This window comes from Cajanus cajan, chromosome 5 (assembly GCF_000230855.2).
Source record: "Cajanus cajan strain Asha chromosome 5, NIPB_CcT2T_4, whole genome shotgun sequence".
Lineage (NCBI taxonomy): Eukaryota > Viridiplantae > Streptophyta > Magnoliopsida > Fabales > Fabaceae > Cajanus > Cajanus cajan.
The window spans coordinates 52645828-52673218 of NC_138521.1; the positions used below are offsets into that span (position 1 = coordinate 52645828).

Consider the following 27391-nt stretch of genomic DNA (forward strand, 5'->3'; position numbering starts at 1 on the left):
CTGATTGGTAAAATTGGCTTTTGGATTCTGAAGTTAGTGACAAATCATTGTTTGATTATAGCCTTCATTTCCATCGTAAACGGGCTTCTCAATAGGAACCCTGAACATGCTTCTAATTCTTCCACCCAAACGTGAGCAAGGTCTTTTCGTTAGTACAAAAATTAATTTTAAGATTGGTTCTTAAAGAACCAATTTTAAAAATGATGTGATAAAAATTTTGTAAATAAAGTTACAACTTTTAAGATTGATCACGTTTTAACTAATCTTAAAAATAATGCAATAATCCAACCATACGAGAGAGGACTATAATGACCATAACTAATTTAAACACATACTAAAATTGAGAAAGTTGAAGTTCCTCAAACTCATTTGGAGGAATGTCAAACATATCATGAGCAACTTAAGGTGGAGTTTTCTCATAAAGACGTGCTTGACTATGTTCCTATAATTCTTCACCCTCAAATTCGTGAAATAACATTTGATTCTGGCAGTTTCTAGAGTGATAATTCGATGATTCATACTTCTTTGAGAGTAGAAAATCCATCCTCTTCTTTAGAAGAATATGTTGTGTGAAACTTAAAATCTTTGTTTAAGCAGACCATTTCTTCTTTCTAATTTTTGTTTGTTGTGTTGTTCCTTTTTTGTGTGAAATAGGGAATGGAAAAATGTTTCTATTATCCTCTTTATGCTTCAAGCATGGAAAGACTGAAGTAGGCAAATTAAGAGATTCGAAGAATCCGTTTGATTCTTATTAATTAAGTTATAAGAAAATAGTACACTAAATTCAACATTTCTATAGATGATAAGAGTATAAAAGATAACAAAAATATTTTAAAAAATCTTAAATTTATTTTCAGGATGAAATTTTATTATTATTTAACGCTTTCTTTTTGAAAAAATATCAATTATTATTTAAAAAGCATAAAAAAATTATTTTTCCTCAAATAATACATTTAATTTTTTAAAAAAAATTCTTTCTTTTTTAAAAGTTTTTTTAATCTCAAATTTTAATCATTTCATATGAAGAAAAAACTTGATAATTTTTTTTGACACTTCAAGTACTATTTATCTTGCTCATTATTGATAGAAATAATTAGTAGAATTTTTAGACACTATATTCAATAATAATAAAAAATTATTCCACCTTATAATTACAATTATGATGGATACTGGCTATAAAAAGATGCAGATATAAAGGACATGATTTAAAAAAAAATTAATTGTAACCTTAAAAACAACCAAACATAAAAAAAAAAAAAAAAAAAAAAAAAATTAATGCATTGAAAAAAGAAAATATGTGCGAAAGACAGCTCAATGACAAATGAAAAATATATTTACATAAGTTATAGTATAACTTAAATAAAATACCAACAAACAATTTATTAACTACAAAAATAAGTTAAATTTATTCTATATGTTTTTAAATAGATCCAATTTAATCTTTCATGCATGTTATTCAAAATTACACTGACCGACTGACGTATAACATTAATAGAGCATTTTGAATTTTTTTTAATGCTAATCGCTACGTAACGGAAAAGATCATTTTGAATATTTTATAAATATACAAGACTGAGTTAAATTTAAAAAGAAAACAAAAGATGTAACAGAATTATTTTTATTACAAGATGAAAATGAAAAGTAAAAATATCACGCCGGGAGCATGTTGAAGAGTAAAAAACGGATAGGTCAAAAAAAAATATATATATAAAAAAAAAAAAAGAATTGACTGATTCGAAAGCAGAAAGAAGGAGGAGCGGAAGCAGTTGAGCTGTTGAGGTGAATGGTGATAGACTCAACTCAAGTTTCGCTTACGTGGCCCATCATCCGAACTCTCTTTCCTCTGCGAAATTTAAAAAACAGAGTGTGCGAGTGCGAGTGCGAGTGCGAGTGCGAGAGAAAAGCGTAGTCACGTAACGGAAAAACACAGAAGCAACCAAAATAGCTTCCCTTCTTCTCCTCCCTCTCTTCTTCTTCTTCCTTCCTCTCCTACTCCTCTTTTACTCTACGCCGCAACCAATGGACACCTTGATCGCACTCGTCAACCGCATTCAGCGCGCCTGTACGCTTCTCGGCGACCACGGCGCCGACGCCGCCTTGCCTACTCTATGGGAAGCGCTTCCCTCCGTCGCCGTCGTCGGCGGCCAGGTTCGCTCCTCTCTTTTCCATTTCCATTTCCATTTTCCTTTCGCTATTTGCGTAACTGATTTTTACGGAATGCTGCAGAGTTCTGGAAAGTCGTCGGTGCTTGAGAGCATTGTCGGCCGCGATTTTCTTCCCAGGGGATCAGGTTCGTATTTATCGCTTTAATCGTTGTTTGTTTGTTTGTTTGTTTATTTATTTGTTTTAGTTTATGCTGCTTTTTGGTTGCGTAATCACTGGAAGAAGGAAATTGAAGGATATTTTGAATTGTGAAAGGAAGAGAAAATTCAGCCAAATTTATTTGTCGTTTTTCTCGTGAACCTTGCTTAGGGATTGTGACTCGGAGGCCTTTGGTGCTGCAACTGCACAAAACAGAGCAAGGAATGCAAGACTATGCGGAGTTTCTGCACTTGCCTAAGAAACGCTTTACTGATTTCTGTACGTCTTCTCTTTAGTTTTTTTTGCAATGCGTATTTGATTTTGAATCTCCGTTTGATGATTCTGGAAATGAGAGTTCCTTCAGTACACAGTGCACGATCTGCATGCATGTCTTTAGTTTTTGTTTTTCCTAAATATGTATTTATAATGTAGTGGAGTTTTGTAGTCTAGTTTATTTGTGTAAATTTTATCTTGTCAATCTGTGATTCTCCCAGGTATATTATTTCTTTTTCTGCATTGCTTGCTAATGTTACCCTGCAACAGCATGCGTATGTTAAACTCACAATGACTTACCGTCTATCAGACTTGCCACATACATTAATGCATGGCTTTACCTGGTCAAAGACGAAGCTCATTCGATTTTTTTTTTTTGGAATTGGGATGACACGTTTTTCAGAGTGTAGGATATTTTGTGGTGCGTGTTTTCTTGGTCATCCCAGATAATATAATGATATTAGCTGCAAGTTTTATTTTGTTTTTGGCAATTGTTTTGCAAGTTGACACCGGTGAAAATCTTGTAATAATTTAGTTTACACTATATTACACCCACAATTTTCTCAGGATCTTTACTCAGAAATATATAAACACTATATATCTTCTATTCAACTTTTTTTTATTTTTTATTCTTTTTTAGATAAACTATATTCAATTTGATGTTTGATTTCTTGTTATCTTTTTTAGCTATGGTTCGAAAGGAAATTGAAGATGAAACTGATAGACTGACTGGGAAATCAAAACAGATATCTCCTGTTCCTATTCATCTCAGCATCTATTCCCCAAATGGTAAAGAGTTTATATTTTTCATTTCATTTCGTTTGGGGTGCTATGTAATCCTTGGTTTAGAACCCCTCATGGTTCTGAGATATGAGAAGGAAAAGCCTTTTGCTGTTGTTGCCATAAATCATACTCCGGTATTATTTATATTTGCCGGGAGATGAGCTAGGCAACTGAGTAATAGATATTTGCTGGGAGATAATATGTAATCAGTCCTTGCTACCTTTACACGTGCCCTGAAAACTTGGTTGTATTTGTGCTATTTATTGCTTTATTTGATGCTACCTTATTAGCTTTTAGTTTTCATTTTATGTGACTTGCAGATCAATTTCAGGTGATTCAGTGTTTATCCATTAGTAGTTTATTTATAATTGAATAGCATCATGCTTCCTCAAGTTGTTCAAGCACTACTATCTTTCTAATGTTTTAAGGAATTATGCTCTCTGTATATGGATCGTTAATTTTCCATTTTGTTTTGTGACATTCAATGTTTTTATTTTGTTGTTGATAGTTGTCAATCTAACACTGATCGATCTGCCTGGTTTGACAAAGGTTGCTGTAGGTACGCTGTCTTTTTCATTATTTTTCCTAAATATACAAGGATTTCTTATTATCAATTTCCTTTTTCCTATAAATAAGTTATAATTTTTTTTCAGAGGGACAGCCAGAAAGTATTGTTCAAGACATTGAAAGCATGATTCACTCATATGTTGACAAGGTAGTCAAAAATGCACATTTATATACACAGCTATAGGAAAGAATTCCCTCTTGGCTCTTCATTTTTCTTATTTTGCATTGTTTTGCTCTTGGATGGCCTTCAAAAGAAATTACCTGTCCCATGTCGGATAAACAACCCATGGAATAATAAGTTCACTATCTTAATTTAAATCTCTTCTCTTATACCTGTGATTAATGGACTGGCAATAGTTTGGTCACATTATGTTTTGGGTCCAGAGTTGTTAGCATTCTGAATTCTAAATATTGTTGGGACTTTTTAACCTTTTCCATTCTAACATTATGCCATTGAACTTGTGGAAAAATGATAATAATAATTTGAAGTTGCACCTTCCAATTAATTCCTCATTTTACAGCATTTGATGTTTGATGAATTTACTATTGCTTCAGTTAATGGCTCTTTTTTGAAAATCTATTTATTACTTATATTTTGTTATGTTGCAGCCTAATTGCTTAATTTTGGCCATTACTCCAGCAAATCAAGATGTAGCAACATCAGATGCCATCAAGGTTTCTAGACAAGTTGACCCTGCAGGTATGCTTTGTTTACCATTATGCTTCAACCATACAAATTGTATGCTTCTTTTCATGCTATTATAGGTGTTCTTGACCTTGCTTTCAAAATGTTTTTCATCTAGGGGAAAGAACATTTGGTGTGTTGACAAAGCTTGATTTGATGGACAAAGGAACAAATGCTCGGGATGTAAGAATCTTTGGCATTTCTAGTACACTCAATTGATGGACAAAGGAACAAATGATTTTTACATATTGGCCTTAACGTTACCATTTTGATTATCCTGTAGGTCCTCGAGGGAAGATCGTATAGACTTCAAAACCCTTGGGTGGGAATTGTAAACCGTTCTCAGGCAGATATTAATAGGAATGTGGATATGATTGCTGCTCGGAAGCGGGAGCGTGAATTTTTCGCCACCAATCCTGATTACTCACACTTAGCCAGCCAAATGGGCTCCGAATATCTAGCAAGGCTTCTGTCAAAGGTTTCTATTTATCCTACCCTTGTGCAGTTTAGAGTGTTGGGAGGGCATGTTTTTTGCTATTTTTTTTCTTCTTGCAACTGTCAAGAGTTACTCGATTGGTTACTTATAGAACTGATTTGGTTTCAGCATTTGGAGTCTGTGATAAGAGCTCGGATTCCAGGTATTGCGTCTTTAATTAATAGAAGCATCAATGATCTTGAAGCAGAGTTGGCACGCCTTGGTCGACCAATTGCTGTTGACGCTGGGGTGAGGAGTATTTTTCGCTGTCTACAAACCATATTAGTTGAAATAATTTCTATTAAGATATTTATCTAGCTTCCTCTTATTTTATCAGGCCCAGCTGTACACTATTCTAGAATTATGCCGCGCATTTGAACGAGTTTTTAAGGAGCATTTAGATGGAGGGTAAGATTTTCTTTTTCCTGTTCAAACTGACAACCACATATAACAATTGGATGGTGGAGTTGGTTCTTTATTGACAAACCCTTTTGAGAACACAACTATATGTTTCGTGTGTGCTTTTTTTCTTTTTACAATATTTAGGCGTTGTGTTATTGATCATCCAAGTTTATTTTGTCATGAATTTGACCTCATTATATTATATCGATGTTATTAATTATTTTTTGCCTGAAAAACTAGTTTTTTTCACACGAAAGGAAACTGAAACTATATACAACAAACTGAACAAGGTAAGACAAACGGAGGACTTCAAGAAATTACAGTAACTATACTGTAATAATACGGATATAACTTATTTAAGTCATAATTTAGTTTGTTGGCCTTACTAATTCTTCATGTTCGTCAGCATCAATCTGTTTGAATAACAAAGTGCAGGGACTATAGATAATAGTCATTAATCATCCTACTTGACATTGGACTTTGTATGCATCTAGGTTTAAAAACTTGATATAATATTTCTTCTGGGAAGGAAAAGCCTTGACCTTACTAGTTTTTTGTATTCCCCCTCCTCTTAGGCGACCAGGTGGAGATAGAATTTATGTGGTTTTCGATTACCAGCTTCCTGCTGCATTGAGAAAGCTTCCACTGGACCGTCATTTGTCGTTGCAAAGTGTAAGAAAAGTGATTTCAGAGGCAGACGGGTACCAACCTCATCTAATCGCCCCAGAGCAAGGTTACCGACGCCTACTGGAGAGTTCAATGAATTTTTTCAAAGGTCCCGCGCAAGCTTCTGTGGATTCTGTAAGTGCTTTTGCTATAAATAGTTCGATCCAGTTCAACTCTTCAATTGGAAATCAATTTTTCCAAAAAAAATCTCCATAATTGATCTTGTTTTATGCTGTCCTTGGGACCAACTTTAATCCTGACTACACTTGGCAAGCTACCGATTCTAAATTCCTATGGTATGCTATTTTTGGCAGGTTCATTTCATTCTGAAGGAACTCGTGAGAAAGTCAGTTGCAGAAACGCAGGTTTGAGTTGAAAAATTAAAATTACTTTTTTGGGCTGGGTAGGGGGCTGGGTGAATTTTGGCTTCCCCTTCACGCTCTGGATAAAATGTGCTTTTATTTAAACCTGACAATGGTTGCAGGAGTTGAAACGCTTCCCAACTCTTCAAACTGAAATAGCAGCAGCTGCTAATGATGCATTAGAGAGATTCCGTGAAGACAGTAGGAAGACAACGTTACGGTTGGTGGAAATGGAATCTTCCTATATCACCGTCGATTTCTTCCGTAAACTCCCGCAGGAAGTTGACAAGGGAGGGAATCCAGCTCCCTCCTCAGTAGATCGGTATGCAGAGGGACACTTTCAGAGGATCGGTTCAAATGTTTTATCCTATGTTGGGATGGTATCAGAAACGTTGAGGAATACCATTCCAAAGGCTGTGGTTCATTGTCAAGTGAGGGAGGCTAAACGATCATTACTAGACTATTTTTACGCACAACTGGGCAAAAAGGAGGTACAATACGTAAAAAAAATTTTGAATCACCTGCTGACCTGCTACTACCATATTAAACTGTATTCACGTATCATTTCCACGATTCATCCTCTTTTTGAGGGAAACAAGCATGAAGATATAATTTGGGAATTGAATTGGACTACTGCTAAATACTTTACAGGCTCAGATAAATGCATTTCTCAGTAATCTGAGGATACAACAACGAGAAAGGGAATGGGACGATTTGTTCATTTTGTTGACTAATTTTTTCTTTGCTTTTATTTTTCAGGAAAGGCAACTGGCACAGTTGCTGGATGAAGATTCCGTGTTGATGGAAAGGAGACAGCAATGTGCCAAGAGGCTGGAGTTATATAGGTCAGCAAGGGATGAGATCGAAGCAGTTTGTTGGTCGTGATAAAATGAATCGTGAGTGGATATGAGGAACTTTGTCGGGAAAAAAATGAGAATGACGGAGTTAATTGGGCTTTGATACTATTCGCTGTAAACAGTTCCATTTATTGGTTTTTTCAGCTTAGGCTGATGTCTGATTCATAGCTCTAGTGTAAGCAATTTTTTTTAAATGATAAATTATTTTTTGTTTTTAAAACTAAAAAAAAATAGAAAAACAAACCATTAAGAAGTCAGGTCCTTAGGGGGAGAAGAAATTTTCTGAAAAACAAAAAGGATGGTATTTCAGTAAAAAAAAATTGAAAAAAAATGTTATATCGGTAAAAAATATTATTGTTAAAAAAAATTATATATATAGATATATTTTAAGGACTATAGGTATATAATATAATGTTTACTTTTAGTTCCTAAAATTCAATCGACTCTTTTTAGTCCATTATTTATGAAATGTATCAAATCTCATATATAGTTATTGTTTCCCTAAATGAAAGATCAAAAGAAGATAACTTTTTTATTTAAGGAACAAGAATCATGTCTAAGCACATATTCATATTCGTGGAATATATTTGCCTGGATTAAAAACATATTTAAATTTTTATGTACCGCCAACATTTTTATTTTCATAAAGACATTTTATATTGTTGATGCAATACTGTATACTATGTGAACATATTTAGCCCTAATTTTAAATTAAATAAACACTTAAAAAAGAAAAGCAAACTTTAAGAAAAAGAAGAAAAAAAACTTGAAGGAGTATATTGGAGTAATATTATATCTTCATCGAGCTCAACCAAATGCCCTCTTATGATGTGTTGTTCACCACCATGGGATAGTCCTTGGAACTTGGGATTTTACGCATGGTTATCGATTAATAGGTTGAAAGGAAATATTTTTTAACCTTATTTTCATTTTTTGTTTGAGTCCCTCTCAATCTCCTACTGCTGTTAACTTCCGCTTCTGCCTTCCCTTGTTCTATGCATATTTAATTAGGATCAAATATGTAAAAACTCTAAAATCTGCTGAACATTGGTGTAGAAAAAGATGCCCGGGTTTACCTCAAACGATAGGAACAAGAAATATGCATCTCATGAAGTTCATGAATTGGATGTACCACAAGTACAGATTATAATTATTATTCCCTTCTTTGTTTCACATCCCAAATTGATGATTACAATTGGGACGCTGTGTCCAGTACCTCTAAATGGTTTCCATGTCATAGCTGATGTACTTCAAAGTGGCAGTCGTTGTCAGCACTTCACTACAGCTATTTCAAAGAATCTCCTTCATTTGAAATGATGCCCATTGCTCAACACTTGCAAAGTTGCAATCAACTACGTGTAGATATAGACCTTCTAAATAAAAAATAATACTAGTAATAAAATGTATTAGAAAGTAAAAAAATAAAATAAAATTACATAGAGATAAATTAACTCTGCTATTTAGATTTTTTTTCTTCTACAATTTCATATATAGATAAAATTGCTATCTCAAAAATCAAGGCTTATGAAACTTCTTAGTTTAAAACTTCTTTTGAATCATTTATGCGATGTATGTACTAACATTATGAATAATAAATCATTAAAACATCTAGTAGTAAGTTACATTATAAATTTAAGGAAGTAAAAAATCTCAATGATATGTACACTAAGAAAAAAAGTAATATTGTGTTAGTCTCTTATCATTTTTTATTATGATAACCATCATGATTATAATTAATTATTATAAAATATTTTCTTTATTTTTTATTTCTCTAAAATTTGGAATCATTTTTTAGTTCATATCACTATATAATCATTTTTAACTACTTTTGTGTTTATGACATAAGAAAACTACTTTTATGTTTATTAAAAGGTTAAAGAATTATTTCAAGTGTTATTCACAAGTACTAGTAATATTATGTCAACACATGACACTTCTAAAATTATTCATTTATAAATCTTTAAAATAAATGTTAGTTATTTACCATAAAATGATCTTTAGAGTTTAGAGACAAAAAATAATGATTTTAAATTTTAAAAAATTAAAAATTAAAAAACTATTTCACAGAAATAAAAACTAAATTTTTTTCATTTTATAGGAACTAAAAATATTTTTTTTTTTGCAAATTTTAAAAGATGAAAAAAGAAAAAAAAACTTACAAAAGCCAAAATTAAATCTTGCTCAATTTACCAAAACTAAAAACATATTTGGAATATATATATATATATATATATATATATATATATATATATTGTAATAAAAGTTAAAAAAAATATATGATTTTTGAAATATATTATATATAATCATTTCTGTTGCATAATACACTTAAAATAAGAATCATTAGAGTCAATTTAGTAATCGAAGATTGAAATAATATAGAAAAAATCTTAACTTCAAATCATACAACTATCTTTGACATTGTAATTTCAAAGGATTAAAAAAATACACTTAAAATAAGCTTGCAACTCCCGATCAACATTGTTTTTTCTTCTCCAATAAACATTTATGTTAGTCACTTAAAATACATGGAAGAAATGGAGGATAATAATTTAAAGTAAAGAAAACTCATACAAAGAGCTTTGTACTGGGACTACACACCACCGCTCAAAGTCAACACTAAACACACCTCCTTAGGCCGAGTACCCATCAGGATAATGGGCCGAGTACCCCCCTCAAGCCGAGTACCCCCTCAGGACGAGTACCCATCAGGCTAATGGGTCAAGTACCCTCTCAAGCTGGATCCAACCTCAGGCCGAGTACCCCCCTCAAGCCGAGTACCCCCTCAGGACGAGTACCCATCAGGCTAATGGGTCAAGTACCCCCTCAAGCTGGATCCAACCTCAGGCCGAGCACCCCCTTAGGCCGAGCACCCCTCCAGGCCGAATACCCATCAGAACAACAAATGGGTCGAATACCCCTTAGGCCGAGTACCCCCCTCAGGCCGGTGAATAGACCGAATACCCCCTCGGGTCGAATAAACCATTAAGCCAACAAATGGGCCGAATACCCCCTTAGGCCGAGTACCCCCCACGAACCCCTTCGGCTTCATCCATGACCGAAGACCCTTTCGACTTCACTCATTACCGAAGACCTCTTCGGCCTCGAGCCTGACCGAGCCACCACCACACAACTTGGAGGAAGACCGAACGCCCCCCTTTGGCCAAAAGCTTGGCCGAACACCTCTTCGGTCATACAACCAACCGAACACCCCCTTAGGCCGAGTACCCATCAGGATAATGGGCCGAGTACCCCCCTCAAGCCGAGTACCCCCTCACGAACCCCTTCGGCTTCATCCATGACCGAAGACCCTTTCGACTTCACTCATTACCGAAGACCTCTTCGGCCTCGAGCCTGACCGAGCCACCACCACACAACTTGGAGGAAGACCGAACGCCCCCCTTCGGCCAAAAGCTTGGCCGAACACGTAACCCACATGGAACAGAGGCGAGATAAGTCACTCATTACATAATGATCATTGCACCTAATTAACAGAGATTAGGATTAACTAAGGTATTACCCATATCCCAAGACAGAAGGCCCACCAGGCCCAAATATGTCACTATAAATACACAAGTGAAGTGACATAAAGGAGGTACGCTTTTATCTAGTATAAATATTTTCCGCTCTATACCGAACACTTACTTGAGCGTTGGAGTGCCTTTGCAGGTACCCTCCCAACCCTTGGGAGATATCATTCGGTCGGCACCGAGGACTTAGAAGATCGCAAGGAAGGAGCGACAGGAGGAGTGTTCTGCGCAGAAACAAGCTTAATTATAAAAAGGAAGTTTAAGGCATAATATGCACTTCAACTTTTATATATTATACATAGATTTTTTAATCGAATTACACATTTCATTATAAATTTATAATATATATTAATTTGGATATATATTGTCATTGTGTTTAATAATTGAAAATCAATTTAATCTAACTTTTATCCAACTGGTAAAATAAGTGTGTCTACCATTTATTTACAAAATTCAGCATTCTCCTATATTAGTAGTATAAACAAGTTAAATGTTTTCACCTAATAATATTTTAACTATATATTAACCCCTTTGAATGTTCAGGTGTAAGAACAACCAGGTATTCAGGTGTTCAACCTACAATTATAATATCATTTTCTTTATAAAATGTTAGTTTATTGGAAAATTGTGCTAAAAGAGCTAAATCTTAAGCTTTTAGCCTAATTAGTTTAGGAAGGCTTATGCTATATTGCCTTTCATAGAATAATGAAAACTTGGCAGCAAAATTTCTACAAAAAGAGAGATTAACAGTGTATTTGAAAACAAGTTCTTTATAAACCAACGTTATTAACTCGATAATGGTAAGTTTGAATAATACTTAAAAATTAATTATACCCTCTAAAATATAATTGTACCATAAAAAAAGAGTAGAAACACCTATTTATTATTTTATCTCAACTATGAAAAAAATAACTGATCCAAATAGTACTCCAACCTTTTAGGTTTTATGCAACAAAATAGTATCCCAAGTTTCGAGTAGCAATCTAATCATAAATTAAACCGGTTGGAGCTCACAGTTGATATGAATTTAAAGAAGAAATATTGGGTTTTGAAATCACTATAATGACATGGACATGAATGGCTCATGACCACTCTTGGACCAAGGTCATTTTCTAATTATGACTGCTTCTTTTGCATTGTGTCCCCGTGTGATGTATCTTCCAAATTAAATTAGATGGATATTTCATACACACCTTCCTTCCACACCTTGAGATATATCAAGGTCCTTATTAATTATGCCATCTTTGGCCAAGCCCAAGTGGAAATTGCTATATATATGTCATGATATCAAAGTGCACAAGGGCCTAACTCTACGTCCTTATATTCCAATTCAGGATGGCTAGCTACATGATATTTTCAATTCAGTACAACTCAATCTTTGGTTTTAGCCTACCTATTTGGTGAGCAAATGTCAATTGGCTTTGATCATAAGTCATAGTCAAACGTTGTGAATGAAAATAATGCAAGAAAGTGGAGATCCAAGAGAGAACGTTATTGCTAACTATCAGAATAATCGGAGTGGATGATTACATATATATTGTTTGCAGAAGGGGACCCTCCATTAGAGTAGTAGGTCTTGCCCAGGATTCAAAAGCGATCGATCTGTGTCAATGAAATGGTGTGAAATACGCTTAAATAAATTTAGACTCTTTAAAATAAGATATTTTTTACTTTTAGCCATATAAAAGAAAATCATTTTCGTCCTTATAAAATTTTTTGTTTCGTTTTTATTCTTGTTATTTATTTAGTCCTTGTAATATATGAATAATTTGTTTTTAGTTCTTTTTTTTTAATAGAAACTAACTAAAAATAAACAAAATATTATAGAGACTAAAATAATTATATATATATATATCACAAAGATTAAAATAAAATAACAAGGACGAAAATGTAAAAAAAAAAATAAAAGAACTAAAACAAAAATACCCTATTCGAAGACTAAAATGTTATTTGAAGTTCGTGAAATATGATATTATTTGCTGCTAAATAGAATAAAACAATTTTTTAACTCCCAAATATAAATGAAAAAAATATAAATACATCAATTAATCTTGGTCTAAAATAAAAGTAGTTTATATTTAAAATATTTTTTTAATTTAAATCATGTTGGGCTTGAATTTTCTCCTATCATTATATTTATACTATTAATAAGGGAAGTTGTCTCATTTGATGATGTTTTTAGACAATTTTATTCTTATAATTATCATTTACAAATTACACATTTTTTTACTATTTTTGTAAATTTTATTCTATAATCACTTATATTTTAATAATCACTCATTATTATTTAATTTTCATTATTTTTATAAAAATAATTCACAAAAATATGAAATGTCTTTTGAATGCTAGTACTGTATAACGATAACAAAGAGAGATAAAGTCTTACTTGAATCATGTGTTTTTCTTTCCCATCACACACAAATAAAACAGTAGAAAGGGACCAAAAGAATCCAAGTTAATTTGGCTTCTGAACTCTTCTTTGGTATGTTTAGGGTTTAGAGTTTACTTAACTTTAAGAACTCAGTTAAGTAATTAAATTGAAGATGTTCCAATGACTGTTACTTTTAAAATAGGAAGAAAAAAATCTTTTTAGACAATCTTAAAGCAATTGGTTTCCATTAGAGAGCAAGCCGCACGTTCCATATAAAAAGAATGGTTGTTTGAGAAAAAGAATTATACCTTTTAAACTTTGTACTTGTAATTGTATATTGTGTGAAGCTTTACAGGAACCTTTTAAGTTATAGGATCCACTAAAACGAACTTGGAATTATTCTAGAATCGTTAAGTTGAAGGAGACAGGTGATTGAAATGCTTAAAATAATGAAAATGTTAAAGCATTGTGAGAGGATGTGTATGTATAAATATGATAATTAATATGACATAATAGTAAGAAAGAAAAATAATTAAATAATAAGTATTAATGGAGGAATCCAAATCCTTTCCACGACTCTCTCCGGCCTTTCTATCTCTCTGATTTCTCTTCATTTTTGTATCATTTATTCCCCCCATTTTTTTTATGCTTTTTGTTCTTATTTTTTGGTTTCCATCGGGAAGAGAGAATTGGTTAATGGAGTATCTAATATTATGGTGTCTATATAATTACCCAAAAATAAAAGTTAACAACTCATGGTGATAACTTGAATAAGTTGTTAATTAATTTACTTCAAATTAATTGAAATTATATCTTTATTTGTTTTATATATTTTCATATTTTATAGTAGCTAAATTTAGGAGTCAATATATAATAGATTGAGTCTAGTTATATTTGATTTTAATTCGTCTTTAAATTTGACCAGGTTAAATTTTAGATCTAATTTCTTTAGATCTAACTAAAATCAGATAATTTAGTGGTTGAAGTATGATGAATTGGATTGGACCGTCAAATTGCATTTTGTCTAGCTTACCCTAGTCAAATCCGAAAAAAAAATTCAAATTTTGAAGTGATTTTCCTTGTCAAATTAAGACAAATAGCATGTAGCTTATATAGTCTATGCAAATAACTGAGAGACAACGTACGGTTACAAAATTCCCCTTATTCAGCATGTGAATAATTTTATTCCATACCTTTGCAATGTCAAAGTTGGTAACGACCGAATTCTCTCTATAAATAGGATTAATCTGGTTTCCTTGATGCATTACTAAACCTTTCTCCTCTATCTTAATTGCTTTTATAATTTCGTCCCACATATGGCTCTCTCTCTCTTGTGTCCTCTTCTTGCCACCTTTCTTTTCATGCAAACTCTGGCAGATACTTCATGTACTACCGATTGTTTTGTTCAATCTCGTGCAGCCTATTATCCAAACTCTGAACAAAATGGCACAGATGGTAAGAAAACTGATACAAGAATAACAAAAATACAAACATATATGAAAATAGATTTTGTAAACTTGTTTTTCTCATATATGTTCCTTAATTTAATGCAGTTGGTGCATGTGGATTTGGTTCCTTTGGTGCCACTGTTAATGGTGGAGATGTATCAGCTGCATCTAATCTTTATCGTAATGGTGTTGGTTGTGGAGCCTGTTACCAGGTGAGTTCATCAAGCTAGTATATTTAACTGTCACTGTATATTGGATGATTTAATTTAGTTACGTGACCCTGCATGTTTTATGAAGATGGTAACAAATTAAATAACCTATATGTAGATATCTCTTTTAATACACATACTTACACACATAAACCGCTTTTTTCTTTATTGTTATATATTTGTCATTTTGTCCATGTAATTCTTGCATTAAATTTGCATGAGCTCATCATCAATAATTATACGCATAACCGATCAAAAGTTCATATATTAAAATAACAATAAATAAGTACATAATGAAATTCAAACTAAAGTTATTTTCATATTATGTTAATTTTTTTATTAGTTGTACTTAATAGGCATTCTACAACAGCATCTTTGCGATTTAACTGTTTATGTACTCAATATTTTTCATTGTGTTTTACTTTGGGTCCATCACCAGGTTAGATGTACCAATAGTGCTTATTGCTCAGGCAACGGAGTCACTGTAGTTTTAACTGACCAAGGCTCAAGTGGTAACACTGACTTCATTCTTAGCCAACGAGCTTTTGGTGGGATGGCTGTGAACACTGATGCGGCTGCTTCTCTATTGGCTCTTGGCGTGGTTGATGTTGAATATAGACGGTGAGATATTCTTCCCCACACAGAACAATTTAATTCATTGCTGCATTAACTTAATTTTGCTTCTTTTTTTTTTTTTTTTTGAATCTAGAATGTAGTCAATAAACTAAAGACTTAACTTGGCCTCTGTTATCTGCAGTGTTTCATGCAGCTACCCAAACAAAAACCTTACAGTTAAGATAGATGAGAGCAGCAACAACCCTCACTATTTGGCATTTGTCATATGGTTTCAACAAGGAAGTAGAGACATAACTGCTGTGCAGCTTTGTGAGGTAATTTCCCCTGACTATGGAAATTAGTTAGTAATTTTGTCAAAATTTTGAACACGTCATTTAATCAAGAAGCTAGAGAAACGAGTATTTAAGATCATTTACTTATTTTCTATAAAGAGGTCTATCATGATACTTATTTTGTCAAAATTAAGATTATAATTTTTTACCCAATAGTTAACTTCGATATAAAGAGGTATAGCTCAGCTAGATGCGTGATTTGTTGTAAATCTCTAGGACATGGATAAAAAAAAAATAGATATAGACATCAGTAAATTTGACAAGATATCCTGAATTGTGTAACTCTTCACTCAACTGAAATGGCTGTATCAGTAGGGTCCAGTTAGTTACATGAAAAGTAATGTAATGAGTATAATCTCTTTTGCTGAGTGCAGACTCAGAACTTTGTCTGCAAGTTACTGGATCGGAGTCATGGGGCAGTTTGGACCACTGGCGCTCCACCAAGTGGACCTTTGTCTTTAAGGATGTTGTTCAGTGCTGAAGAAGAGGGAGACGAAACATGGGTCGCTCCTGTTAATAACATTCCACAAGACTGGAAGGCTGGACAAACATATGACTTGGGGGTACAAGTGGACCAATAGAGAGAAGCAGCAAAAAAATGATTTATTAATCTGCTATTGCCTGTAATGAAATAAAAAAATAAGTTAATTATGTTAAGTTCAGTCGATTTACCCTATTTTATTCCCCTCCAGTAATTTTGTTTCTCTCCGAAGTAGCGAGACTGAGGAAATTCTATGATCTTACTGGACATGTCACCCAACTCCCTGGCTATTTCAAAATTTAAAATATCTTGATCATATTCACAAGCATGTTGAAATATCACTTGGTTTCCCAGTAGCTTTCAATTGATCAACAACTGAGCAACTGAACTTGGTCATATCATTAATCATTCACAAGGTAAACAGATAGAATATCAATACTTGAGATAGGAAATGCTCAGAAAACCAAATGCTCAAAATTGTCACTCAGCATCAAAGAAAGATCCGGCCATTAGGCATTGCAGCTACCCAAGCAAAAAGAATCTATGAAATATTAATAGGAAAGGAAATAAATTTCATTTTAATGGTTTAAAAGTCATATGCCTAATGTCTTAAAGAATTCTAGATATTGGAAGATCAAGTAAGTAATTTCAAGTTGGAATTATGCTTTCATTTCATTCAAACAAGCCAACAATTATTAAACAAATATAGTACGGACTCGATACTATATTTGCTACTGACAAATGACTATACAACAGGAGAATAAATCAACTTTCGTAAAATAATTAATAAAATCAAAGAAAAGAACTCCTAAACTTTATTCGGTAGCTCTTCACCCAACAACACAAGTGTCTGCACCCGCACCCGAGCGGACAGAGACTGAGATTGAAAGACTTAAATTCTTTATGAATAAACAGTCATCATAGTCCTTGAATCGTAGGAAAATAGAAGTTCCAAAAAGTGCAAATCAATATTCATATTAATCCAAAATTCAAAAAATGTATGACTTAAGTGATGATATTAACATGTGTTTAGGGATCAAAATGCCAATAAATAATTAAATTAAATAATTTATTTGATATTTCAAAGAACTTATTTAACATTTTCTTAATTTTAGGAATTAGTGTGACAGCATCTACCAACTTCAGAGACAAAAGTGACTATTTTACCCATTATGTCATGATATTTACAAGTGCTCATCAAATAAGCTATTATACAACTATGAATATGATGGGAAAAAAAAATTCAAAACTACAATCATTTGAATACAAAGATAAAGATATGAATCCTAACGAACTAATCAAGTGATACAAGACAGTCTTGAATCTGACAAGTCGTAGATTTGAATCCTTACTTGTCTCTTGAGAGCAGATAAATGTAAATAATTTGCAAGTGTTTTGTATGGGTTTTCCTTGTCATGGGTTTAGATGTCATTATTCTCTCATCTAGTCTGAAAAAGATACAGATATGAATATATCTAGTTGTCTGCAACTCTGATATCCTTTCCACAAGGAAGGTGAGAGGAGGGTCTAGAATCTGATAGCATTAACAAGGATTTCTTGATCCACCAGCCACTTGTTTTCCTTAAAACTCCATTTCATATATGTAACGTACGACCCGACACTTGCCTTGCAAGAATTTTCACTTGAGAAACGAAGTTGATAGAATCTTTTATGCATTCAATCTTCAATCCATCGTTTAAATATTTCTTCTCTACAGTTGATTTTATGGATTGAGTTTTATCTGAGTGGCTTAATTATGCAAGACACTGAGCAACTCATTCTTCATCAAATAAATGAATTATCTTCCGCCAGAAACTTCAGAGACCTAAAATCTTGGTGGAACCAATCTGGACGCTGTAGCATCTACCAGATCCTTTCGTTTTGTACATTCTTACGTTAACATAGCATCTCCATCCCACAACACATCGTGGCAGCCTCTTTTGGGAGTTATAACATCTTTAACTCAACACGTCATTCCTTAACTTGCACTTTTGCTTCTCTCCCAACAGCCTTTAATGTAGAGACTCTTATTTTTATTTAGACACGAAATTGTCTTCCTTAATTGACTGTTCTATGGATAATTTCATCTGTTCTCTTAACTCACTCAACATCGAGTACATCATCCTTTTCCTATAGCCCGAGTTATTCTTGACAAAATATTTAGATTCGAAATCTTCAAGCTGAACCAAGCTGGATGCTGCTTCTCTCTGTAACCCCTTTTCTTCTATCATCAATCTCACACGTTCAACATCATCCCATCTCCCTTGAGCAGCATACATATTTGACAGCAAAATATAAGGGCCAATATCCTGTGGGTCCAACTCAATAAGTCTCTTGGCTACAATCTCTCCAAGCTCCGAGTTCAGGTGGGTACTGCAACCAGAAAGTAGAGCTCCCCATATTGCAGATCCAGCCTTCACAGGGACCTTCCTTATAAGCTCTTCTGAAATTTCTACCAAACCAGCTCGAGCCAGGAGATCAACCATGCAACCATAGTGTTCAACCTTGGGTTCAATTTTGTAAACTCGACGCATGAGATCAAAGTACCACAAACCCTCCATGACCATTCCAGCATGAGTACATGCAGACAACACACTGATAAAAGTGGCATCATTTGGTTGTACACCTGTCTTCTCCATATCCAAGAACAGTTCAAGAGCTTTGTCCCCATTCCCATGCAATCCATATCCCATGATCATAGAGTTCCACGATACAACGCTTCTAACCGGCATCTCATCAAAAACACCCCTAGCCAAATCCATAGCCCCACATTTTGCATACATTGTCAGCAGACAAGTCGAAAGCAAGACATCAGGCTTAATGTCGTTACTTCTGATAAAAGAATGAACCCACATGCCCATACCAAGCATCCCTAAATTTGCACACGCCGTGAGCACACTCACCAACGTAGCCTTATTCGGCATTACCTCTCTTCCTTCCATCATCCTACCAAACAGCCTCAAACACTCGCCATAATTCTTCACCCGCGCATGCAGCGCCAACACCAAATTCCACGTAACCACATTCCTCATAGCCACAGGCACCCGATTGAAAAACTCAACAGCCAGAGAAACATTCCCCACCCTGGCACACCCATCAATCATGCAATTCCAAGACACAACATCCCTCTCAGGCATCGTCTCAAACAACTCATTAGCAGCATCCAAATCCCCAACCCCCACATACCCCGCAACCATGCAGTTCCAGCTTAAAACATCCCTCTCAGACATTCCATCAAACACTTGGCGTGCAGCACCAATTTCCCCATTCTTCACATACCCATCAATCAGCGAGTTATAACTAACCAAATCCACGTCAGAACCTTCGTCAAACACCATCCGGGCATGTCCAACTCTGCCGAAAACCGAGTACATCCGAATCAGCGCATTCCGGGCGAACAAATCGGATCCGAAGCCGAATTTGACGATTCGGGCATGAGCCTTTAGGCCTTCTGGTTGGGCCCCAAAGTCGGTGCAAAGCTTGATGAAGAGAGGGAAGGTGTAGTGGTTTGGGGGGAGGGATCGGGCGAGCATTTTGTGGTAGTAGAAACGGAGAGCGTTAGGGAAATCGAGGTTGCGAGCGTAGGCTCGGATGATGGTGTTGCAGTGAAAGGCGTCGGGGTGGTGGAGATGGTCGAAGAGGGAAGCGGCGCGTGGGAGAGTGAGGGAATGGGACGAGAGCTTCTTGATGGCTGAGGTCGCCCACTGTGGCTCTTGGGAGAGCCCGGAAACGATGAGTTGCCCCAACGCCACCTCTTCGTGTTTCCCTCTAAATCCCATTTCCTTTTCCCGCTACCTAAGGTTCCCTCGCGCTTTCTTTCGCTTCAAAATCCTACTTTACATTTTTAGAGTAAGAAAAAATGCTCACTTATAATCTAAAGTTTACAATAATTTTATCTCTCACATAAAAATTTAATGAAAATAAAAAATATAAATTTCATAAATTATTATTTTATTTTATAAGTTCAATAAAATTAATTAAAATATTTATTTATATTGATTCACATATAATTCGATTAAAAGTGTGATATAATAATATAATAAACACAAGATGAGAAGTATTATAACAAGACAAGGGGGATTATAATATATCTCAAGAAAATAGGAAATGTGATCAAATGCGTACTTTGCTGGCTGCTTGCAAGATGTCGTTGTAGTATAGTGGTAAGTATTCCCGCCTGTCACGCGGGTGACCCGGGTTCGATCCCCGGCAACGGCGCCTTATTTTTATGCGTATCAAATTATCTATTTTACCCACCGATAATAATTCCTTGTTAGTGATGAGAATTGAAAGATTTATTTTAATCTGGACTTTGCAGTAAGTGAATAACATTTTGTAAAATCAGAAACTAATAAGGGTTTTGTAAAATCAACTAAAATGACTAAATCTTATAATTCCAAGTACTAACTAAAATTAGCATTTAGTCATTAATTTTTATTTCTTTTTAAAAAAAATAAGAATAATATGGTAATTTATGTAGCACGAAATTGGATATAATAGAGACACAATATGACATGAATATCAACACAAATACAAGATACGACAAAATAATATATATATATATATATATATATATATATATATATATGTGTGTGTGTGTGTGTGTGTTAAAAATCTCTTTTGGTCCCTGATAATATTTTTTGTTTCAATTTAGTCTCATTTTAATTTTAAGTTTCAATTTGGTCTCCAATAATTTAAAAACCCTAAACCCCAATATATATATACATATTCATATTTTTAATAAATAAAATAAAGAGTTATATTTTTTTCTATCAAAAATTCAAGTTTATCATTAATTCAAATACAAATACATAAGAAAATATCAATCAATATTTTAAATGATAACTACACACACACACACACATATATATATATATATATATATATATATATATATATATATATATATATATATATATATATATATGTGTGTGTGTGTGTGTATTAATGGTAATGGGTTACATAGGCTAATCCGACTCATTTAGATTTGAATCTATTTAGCTTATGGGTTAAGTGAGCTAGGTTGAAATTTAGTCAAAAGCAATATATCTTTATTTTTCCTAATCCAGTCTAATCTGAATCTATAGTGAGTTAGATTAATCCACTGGGTTAGGCTCATTTTGACATGTCTAGGTAACTTTAGATGGATTGGAAATTCAAAGATTTTCTTCTAAAACTTGAATACATTCCTAGCTAGCTTTTCATAATTTGGATGAAGGTAAACGCAGACTTGTATCTTTAACCAAACTAAAAATAATGAATAATCGACTAACCAATAAGCTGTGTTATATCATATCAGTTCTTTCAATGCTCCCTCTCCACTTGTTTTCAGTAATTTCTCTCAAATAAAGTTGTTCAAGTCTAAAGGACTAATAAACCTTTACATATCTGAGGCAAACACATTCCAAATAAATAGCATGAAGCAGAAAGATACAAAACTTTAGGACAAGGAAGGCACATTCAGCAAGCACATCCACCCTCTTGAGGTTGAGAGTCATGGCCACCCGAAGACCTCAGGTTCACGTCGACCATGTCTTCCTGTTTTGAGGTAGATAATGTCTCCATTCCGGGCAATGCAGCCGCAATTTTTCGAAAGAGGGCCTAAATATGAAGGTTTCATAAAGCAGTACAAATAAAAACTTAGAACCAAGTATATAAAACAAGTAGATATATCATAATGCCAGCGTGTACATATACAAGAAGCAAACTTAAGGAAAATTTCGTTCTGCTAGATATATCTCATTAGGAAATGATACCTAACACCATAGTTGAGATGAATTTTAACGACTATCCCGCATTTGATCCATCTCACCCAAGTGCAATAGGCTTATAATTATACAAGAAAAATTTATTAACTTCTAAGACAAATTTATTACTAAAAAAATATGCATGCAGCTCAAGACCTGGCGAGTATAGTTTTCTTCTAGATTATTTCAAGTTGATATTAAATATCAATGTCAAAAAAGGAGGCTTACCTTTATATTAAAGCCAGCTTTTGCACTAGCTTCAATAAACATAACGTTTAACTCTCGGGACTTTGCTTCCCCTTCCTCTGTAGAGACTTGCCTGTAGTGTCATATGTATACAATATTACTCATAATGAAAAGGCAATGCAAAAATGACATTGTTCTGGTAACCATTTTTTTCCTGGATTAGGAACCCAAGGTGAATTGTGAAACATTTCATTGGAAACTAAACGAAAGAAGAATTTAAAGGGCCAAACCATTCGAGATACAAAGCCTAGGATATAGGGTTCTGCTAATTCCTTTCTCAGATAGCAGTGACCTTCTAACATGTTTCTAAAAGCTAAGCAACATTCTTGTGCGTGTTTGGATTAGCTTATTTTATAATAACTTCTTTTCTGAATAAAAAGCAATTATTTCACCAGAAATAAGATTTTCCCGATGCATGGTTTGGAAAATGAAGTGTGTTCCATATTCACCTAGTCAGGAAACAATATTCAGTCTGTAGCAAGAAAAGAACATGTTACAACAGTTTTTCCTGGAAATGTTGCAAACACAGTGGAAGGACAGAAAGCCAAATTGGATAACATCTTTCACTGTCCCTCCTCCCACTTTCCTAGATATCTTTCTCTCTCCGAGATGTACACATATCGTATAATAAATATATTGAAGAAAATAAGAGACTGAATAAAGCTCTAAACAAATAAGTAACATGTTGTAGACAATGGAGCCACTCTTAGGCAAATAAGTAATTAGACAAAAATCAACATCAAATAGGCCATTAGAAAATAGAGAACAAAAGAGCCATGTCATGGAACATGCCGTTGGTTAGAAATTAACAGATGAATTCAGTCTATCGTTGATTAGAAATTACCTTTTATCCACAAGATCAGTTTTGTTCCCAACAAGAACAACAATTACATCACTGCCTCTTTCACTGCGCACCTCTTCAATCCATTTTGATGTGTTTAGAAAAGTCTGACGGCCTGCATCACAAGAAGGCTGAATAATCAGAAAACATCCGTCAAAATGTTTAGGAACAGTGAACAAAAACTATGCACCAATGATTTGAGTCATTCAGAGAGATTCTAGTTGTCTAAGAATAACTAGCAGCTGCTGTTAGAGAAAGCTACTTCTAGAGAAGCTCTGGTTTCTCCTGATAATGTGTCACCTAGTTGGCACAGACATCTTCAGCCTTGCACTGACACCTAGAAGGCCATATGATCATTCCATATTCACTTGATTTTTTGGTTAAAAGTATCCGCTCACTTTATGTGAAAAATGAATATTCCAGTCACATCCCAAAGAAAGAAAAAGGAATAACTAACGTGGAACTTTTACGTTATTTTTTTTAATGGATTTAATTATCATGAACTGTCAGTGTAAAAGCTTTTATCAGTGAATTAATAAAAGGTCATTGTTAATATAAACTTTAAGATAATTATTGTAAAAGTCAATAAACTCACCATACATAAAGATTTGACGTTGAATGAGAATGTAAAACTGCTTTACACTATTAGTGAATCATTTTTTTTTCTCGTTTTTAATATGCCATGTACATATTCCTTTAAGATATAACTCTTCCTTAGTTTTTGAAGAAATAAATAATGAATAGCAAACTCAAAGCTCCTCAAATTCAACATTTTAACTAACCCAAATCCAAAAAGAAAGAAAGAAAAACAACTCTAATTAGATATTTATATATTGTTATAATGAAAATTATGCAAAAATAGATAAATTGCCAAGAAGGGAAAGGGTGAAAAGAAAGCACATTTAAATGGCATACTTGCAACATCATAAACAATGACAGCAACAGATGAATCCCTAATGTAGCTTGGAATAAGACTTCTAAATCTTTCCTGTCCAGCTGTATCCCTGTCATAACACATGGGAAAAGGAAAAAAAAAAAAAAAAAAAAAGTGAAGATTTTTTAGAGGATTTTCTTAAAAGAATTTAATAAAAAAAAATAAAATCAATAGTGTAATATAGAAACTACAATTTGTCAATCAAATTTCATTGAATTCAGTCCAGTTTGCCAGTATACGTGAATCTTTGAATAAAGCAAAGCATGCAAAGCAGAAATCAAATGCTGCATAAATCAACCCACTACAAAACCTGATTTAAAAACCATTGAAAACAGACATCATAGTCTTTGTTTTTAGTATCCTCCAATGGAGGCAATTCTGACCAAGTTGGATAAGACCATTATTATCAGCAAAACTCTCTATTCGAGTATTTAAACAGACTTTATAGTGAGATAAAAAGGTATGAGATAAAGGAAAAATACTTTAAAATAAAATGGGTAAGTTTTTCAAAAAAGAATAAATAATGTTAGTAATCAATAATCATAAAATATCACTTCTTCAGCTTCTGATTTCCAAATAAACCTTTGAAATAAAACATAAAATATAACATACAAAAGAAACAAGATAAACATCATAATCATATGTCATATGTGTGCAGATCAGTAATTTGTATATTTTAGGAGTGGATGAAAATTGAGAAAAGAAGGGAAAGGGAGGTAGACATTGTTTGTTCCTTATTTGCAGGGAAGTTATCTTTACTCTACATTCCAGAGGATTCCAAAATTTAGTATTTCAGTGTCCCTTTACCCTTAATGAGGAAGAGTAAAGTTAGATTTTTAAAATAACGGCATTGTCATTCCCCTTCTGCCACAAAATAATGTGACCTTTGCTTCCCATTCCATCATTTTCTTCACAAATACTCCTTACGCTTCCTAGAAATCTAGAATTTTCACAATGATTAAGCCACATCTTACCACAACTGCAGTCGAACAGTTCGATCTTCAAGGTACATAGTTTTTGACAGAAAATCTATACCAATTGTAGCCTGTTTGTCAAAAGGAAAAATAAGTTCTGAGTACTACAAGAATGTAAAATCAATTTAGAAAAATGGAAATGCTCATCATGCAAGAATATGCATGACGGCCAAGTTGAATGATAAACTTGATGCATGTGCACAATTATATCTGCACATTACGTGTATAGATATGCATGTGTACACAATAAGATGAAAACCAAGGATATTGTGAAGTCTAGATTCATTTGCAGGTGGAAAAGGAAGTAAAAACAAGAAAATTTTGGCATGAAAGTCCAAAAATTAGTGTGCATGACTCAGCATTACCGGTGCTACAAATAATTTTTCCCATGAAAACAGACACATGGATTCAATTAGGGGATAGAGTTCTTTTAGTGCCTGTTTAACTTAAGTATTTGACCTCCATATAGTTCCAAATTTAACAACATGTGTTGCAGTGGAAACTGTTTTCTGTTTCACCGCCGGACAAAACTTAGATAAAATTTCTTTAATACTTTTGGTACTATTTTTCAATCAACACTAGTCTTATCTAGACAATGTGACTAATAAAGATTTGCCTTAAATGTCATCATAGATTATTCAGTCTAAACTCCAATTTTGATCTGGAGTAACACCAAAAAATACTTAAGCAGAGGCGTGTCTAAGTTGTGTCCTCTCTCTCCTCCCTATCCTATTTGGCTACATAAATATATCAAATTGAACCAAATCTTTGAATGAAAATTATTATAAATGGCTCCAAGCCAATCTAATTGGAAAGAGAAAAAAGAAATGGTAAAGTTTGAAAATTAAATAGGCGAGTGACGGGTGATAAAAAAGTTCCATATCCAAAACACATTGTCGTCGTTTAACATTGTTTTTAATAATTAACCTAAACTGGGGAAAAGTGGAAGGAAAGCAATGATGGTAAAAGCGCGATCTCTTGGTTTTTGTAAAAATGGAGAATGAAATTGCGAAAGTGAGATTGGATCTGAAAGAGGAAGACCTGATAAGTGTTGTCGAATTTGTCGTACATGAAGCGAGTGATGATGCTGGTTTTGCCAACGGACTGATCGCCCAAGAACACTAGCTTGTACTTTGCGAGAGCTGAAACTGGCGCCATTCTCACAAATCAACCCAGATTTGCGGAACACTTTCACTCTGTGAATCCAATTCAAGTGTTTCGATAATTCCTTTGACAATCTGAGAAAGAAAAGCACTGCAACAACCAAAGCAAAGCAACGTTAATTAACTTTTGATTGATTATGAATCATGATGGATGGGAGGGTGGGTGGCTCAAATTTTAAAATTATTGTCAGTGCATGTCTACCTGGTTTTAAGAACTCTTAATTATTTATTTCTAAAACAGATCGCTATTTATGTATTTACGCATGTTAAGGATTCGTTCTTAGCTGGTTAGTAAATAATTTTGCATTAATTTTAACTTTATATAATCAATTTGTTTAGGGTATGATTAGAAAAGGTAAATCATCAAATTGATTAAGCTCACATAAGCTGAGTTGGTTTTGTCAAATCTCGTGCTGGACGCGTGAACCGGTGGAATGCATGTCGGCAACGATTTCAACGAACAACAAAACTAACTAAAATTAAAAATCACAATTTTAATAGTTAAATATGTTTTTATTATCTTAAGTTTAGAATAATTTTGGATTTTAGTTCTTTTAAAAAGGATGTTTTAGTTTCTTAACTCCGGCATATCAGTAACACAAGCAAATTGAAAGCATTAATTGTGTTTGATAAGATGTTTTAACTAATAATATATTAAAGTAAAGAAAAAATAATACTAATGTAATAAGTAAATTTTTGTGATTAATTTAGTAGCATGTCAAGTTTCTATGACAGAATTACAAATGATATTTGAATAGAGAAACTGATTTATTTTATAAAAGTACGTTAACTAAAAAAATAATTCTAAATTTTAAAAAGTTTATTTGTAAAGGATTAAAAATAAGCCTTAAAAATGTAATGGTAACTTATAGTTGAAAGTCCTGCTCATAAAGGACTTTGTTTAGGATCACTCAAAATAAATTTTGGACACTTAGAACAAGTTTTAGTTAAGTGTTGGTTCACTGCATATTTTTGGAGTTGATTAGTTATATGTTGTGTGATGAGAAATTAAGGTAGTTTTATTGTATGTAAATTGATGAGCATAAATAAAGTAGATAGATTTATTGTATAGGTTGAGATAAAATTGTTGCTCATGTTATACGTGTTGATATATGAAAATGATGATTAGGTGTATATGATGCTAGATGAAAGTGAAGTTAAATTGTATGAA

At 33.5% G+C, this 27391-nt stretch overlaps 4 protein-coding genes and 1 non-coding gene across 7 annotated transcripts; 3 read left to right on the forward strand and 2 right to left on the reverse strand.

The window, feature by feature from the left end:
- The first annotated feature begins 1733 nt into the window (after positions 1 to 1733).
- On the forward strand, positions 1734 to 7536 carry LOC109790413 (phragmoplastin DRP1E). The gene is made up of 15 exons (XM_020349557.3): positions 1734 to 2148; positions 2227 to 2290; positions 2473 to 2580; positions 3262 to 3363; positions 3866 to 3916; positions 4011 to 4072; positions 4534 to 4624; positions 4728 to 4792; positions 4893 to 5087; positions 5214 to 5333; positions 5422 to 5492; positions 6062 to 6287; positions 6467 to 6517; positions 6637 to 7005; positions 7274 to 7536. The coding sequence occupies exons 1-15, from the start codon at positions 2020 to 2022 to the stop codon at positions 7397 to 7399; spliced, it is 1830 nt and encodes a 609-aa protein (XP_020205146.1). The 5' UTR covers positions 1734 to 2019; the 3' UTR covers positions 7400 to 7536.
- Positions 7537 to 14476: 6940 nt separating this feature from the next.
- On the forward strand, positions 14477 to 16671 carry LOC109790417 (expansin-like B1). Its single transcript, XM_020349562.3, has 5 exons — positions 14477 to 14724; positions 14823 to 14929; positions 15366 to 15547; positions 15684 to 15816; positions 16209 to 16671. The coding sequence occupies exons 1-5, from the start codon at positions 14586 to 14588 to the stop codon at positions 16413 to 16415; spliced, it is 768 nt and encodes a 255-aa protein (XP_020205151.1). The 5' UTR covers positions 14477 to 14585; the 3' UTR covers positions 16416 to 16671.
- Positions 16672 to 17456: 785 nt separating this feature from the next.
- On the reverse strand, positions 17457 to 20172 carry LOC109790414 (pentatricopeptide repeat-containing protein At3g29230). Its single transcript, XM_020349558.3, has one exon. It carries the CDS (start codon positions 20092 to 20094, stop codon positions 18349 to 18351), a length of 1746 nt encoding a protein of 581 aa, XP_020205147.1. The 5' UTR covers positions 20095 to 20172; the 3' UTR covers positions 17457 to 18348.
- Positions 20173 to 20461: 289 nt separating this feature from the next.
- Positions 20462 to 20533, forward strand: TRNAD-GUC (transfer RNA aspartic acid (anticodon GUC)). The gene has a single exon. It is a non-coding gene; the product is annotated as a tRNA-Asp (tRNA).
- Positions 20534 to 21584: 1051 nt separating this feature from the next.
- LOC109790418 (ras-related protein RABH1b) lies at positions 21585 to 26567 on the reverse strand. Of its 3 annotated transcripts, XM_029269662.2 has the most exons (7): positions 26423 to 26567; positions 26099 to 26311; positions 25058 to 25128; positions 24050 to 24153; positions 23153 to 23264; positions 22291 to 22381; positions 21585 to 21916 (listed from the first exon to the last, which is right to left on the reverse strand). In XM_029269662.2, the coding sequence occupies exons 2-7, from the start codon at positions 26213 to 26215 to the stop codon at positions 21776 to 21778; spliced, it is 636 nt and encodes a 211-aa protein (XP_029125495.1). In that variant the 5' UTR covers positions 26216 to 26311; positions 26423 to 26567; the 3' UTR covers positions 21585 to 21775. The 3 variants fall into 3 exon arrangements, with proteins under 3 accessions (XP_029125495.1, XP_020205152.1, XP_029125496.1); XM_020349563.3 differs by lacking the exon at positions 26423 to 26567 and having other exon boundaries at positions 24065 to 24153; positions 26099 to 26411; XM_029269663.2 differs by lacking the exon at positions 26423 to 26567 and having other exon boundaries at positions 26099 to 26411.
- Between the last annotated feature and the right edge of the window lie 824 nt (positions 26568 to 27391).

Coding starts and splice junctions, on each gene's coding strand:
- LOC109790418 (XM_029269662.2), bottom strand. CDS start 26,215: ATGGCGCCAGTTTCAGCTCTCGCAAAGTACAAGCTAGTGTTCTTGGGC. Junction 22,382..23,152: donor ACTGATCTTGTGGATAAAAG/GTAATTTCTAAT, acceptor ATGACACTACAG/GCAAGTCTCTACAGAGGAAG. Junction 21,917..22,290: donor AAGCTGGCTTTAATATAAAG/GTAAGCCTCCTT, acceptor CTTCATATTTAG/GCCCTCTTTCGAAAAATTGC.
- LOC109790417 (XM_020349562.3), top strand. CDS start 14,586: ATGGCTCTCTCTCTCTTGTGTCCTCTTCTTGCCACCTTTCTTTTCATG. Junction 14,725..14,822: donor TGAACAAAATGGCACAGATG/GTAAGAAAACTG, acceptor AATTTAATGCAG/TTGGTGCATGTGGATTTGGT. Junction 15,548..15,683: donor GTTGATGTTGAATATAGACG/GTGAGATATTCT, acceptor TGTTATCTGCAG/TGTTTCATGCAGCTACCCAA.
- LOC109790414 (XM_020349558.3), bottom strand. CDS start 20,094: ATGGGATTTAGAGGGAAACACGAAGAGGTGGCGTTGGGGCAACTCATC.
- LOC109790413 (XM_020349557.3), top strand. CDS start 2,020: ATGGACACCTTGATCGCACTCGTCAACCGCATTCAGCGCGCCTGTACG. Junction 2,291..2,472: donor TTTTCTTCCCAGGGGATCAG/GTTCGTATTTAT, acceptor AACCTTGCTTAG/GGATTGTGACTCGGAGGCCT. Junction 5,334..5,421: donor CAATTGCTGTTGACGCTGGG/GTGAGGAGTATT, acceptor TTATTTTATCAG/GCCCAGCTGTACACTATTCT.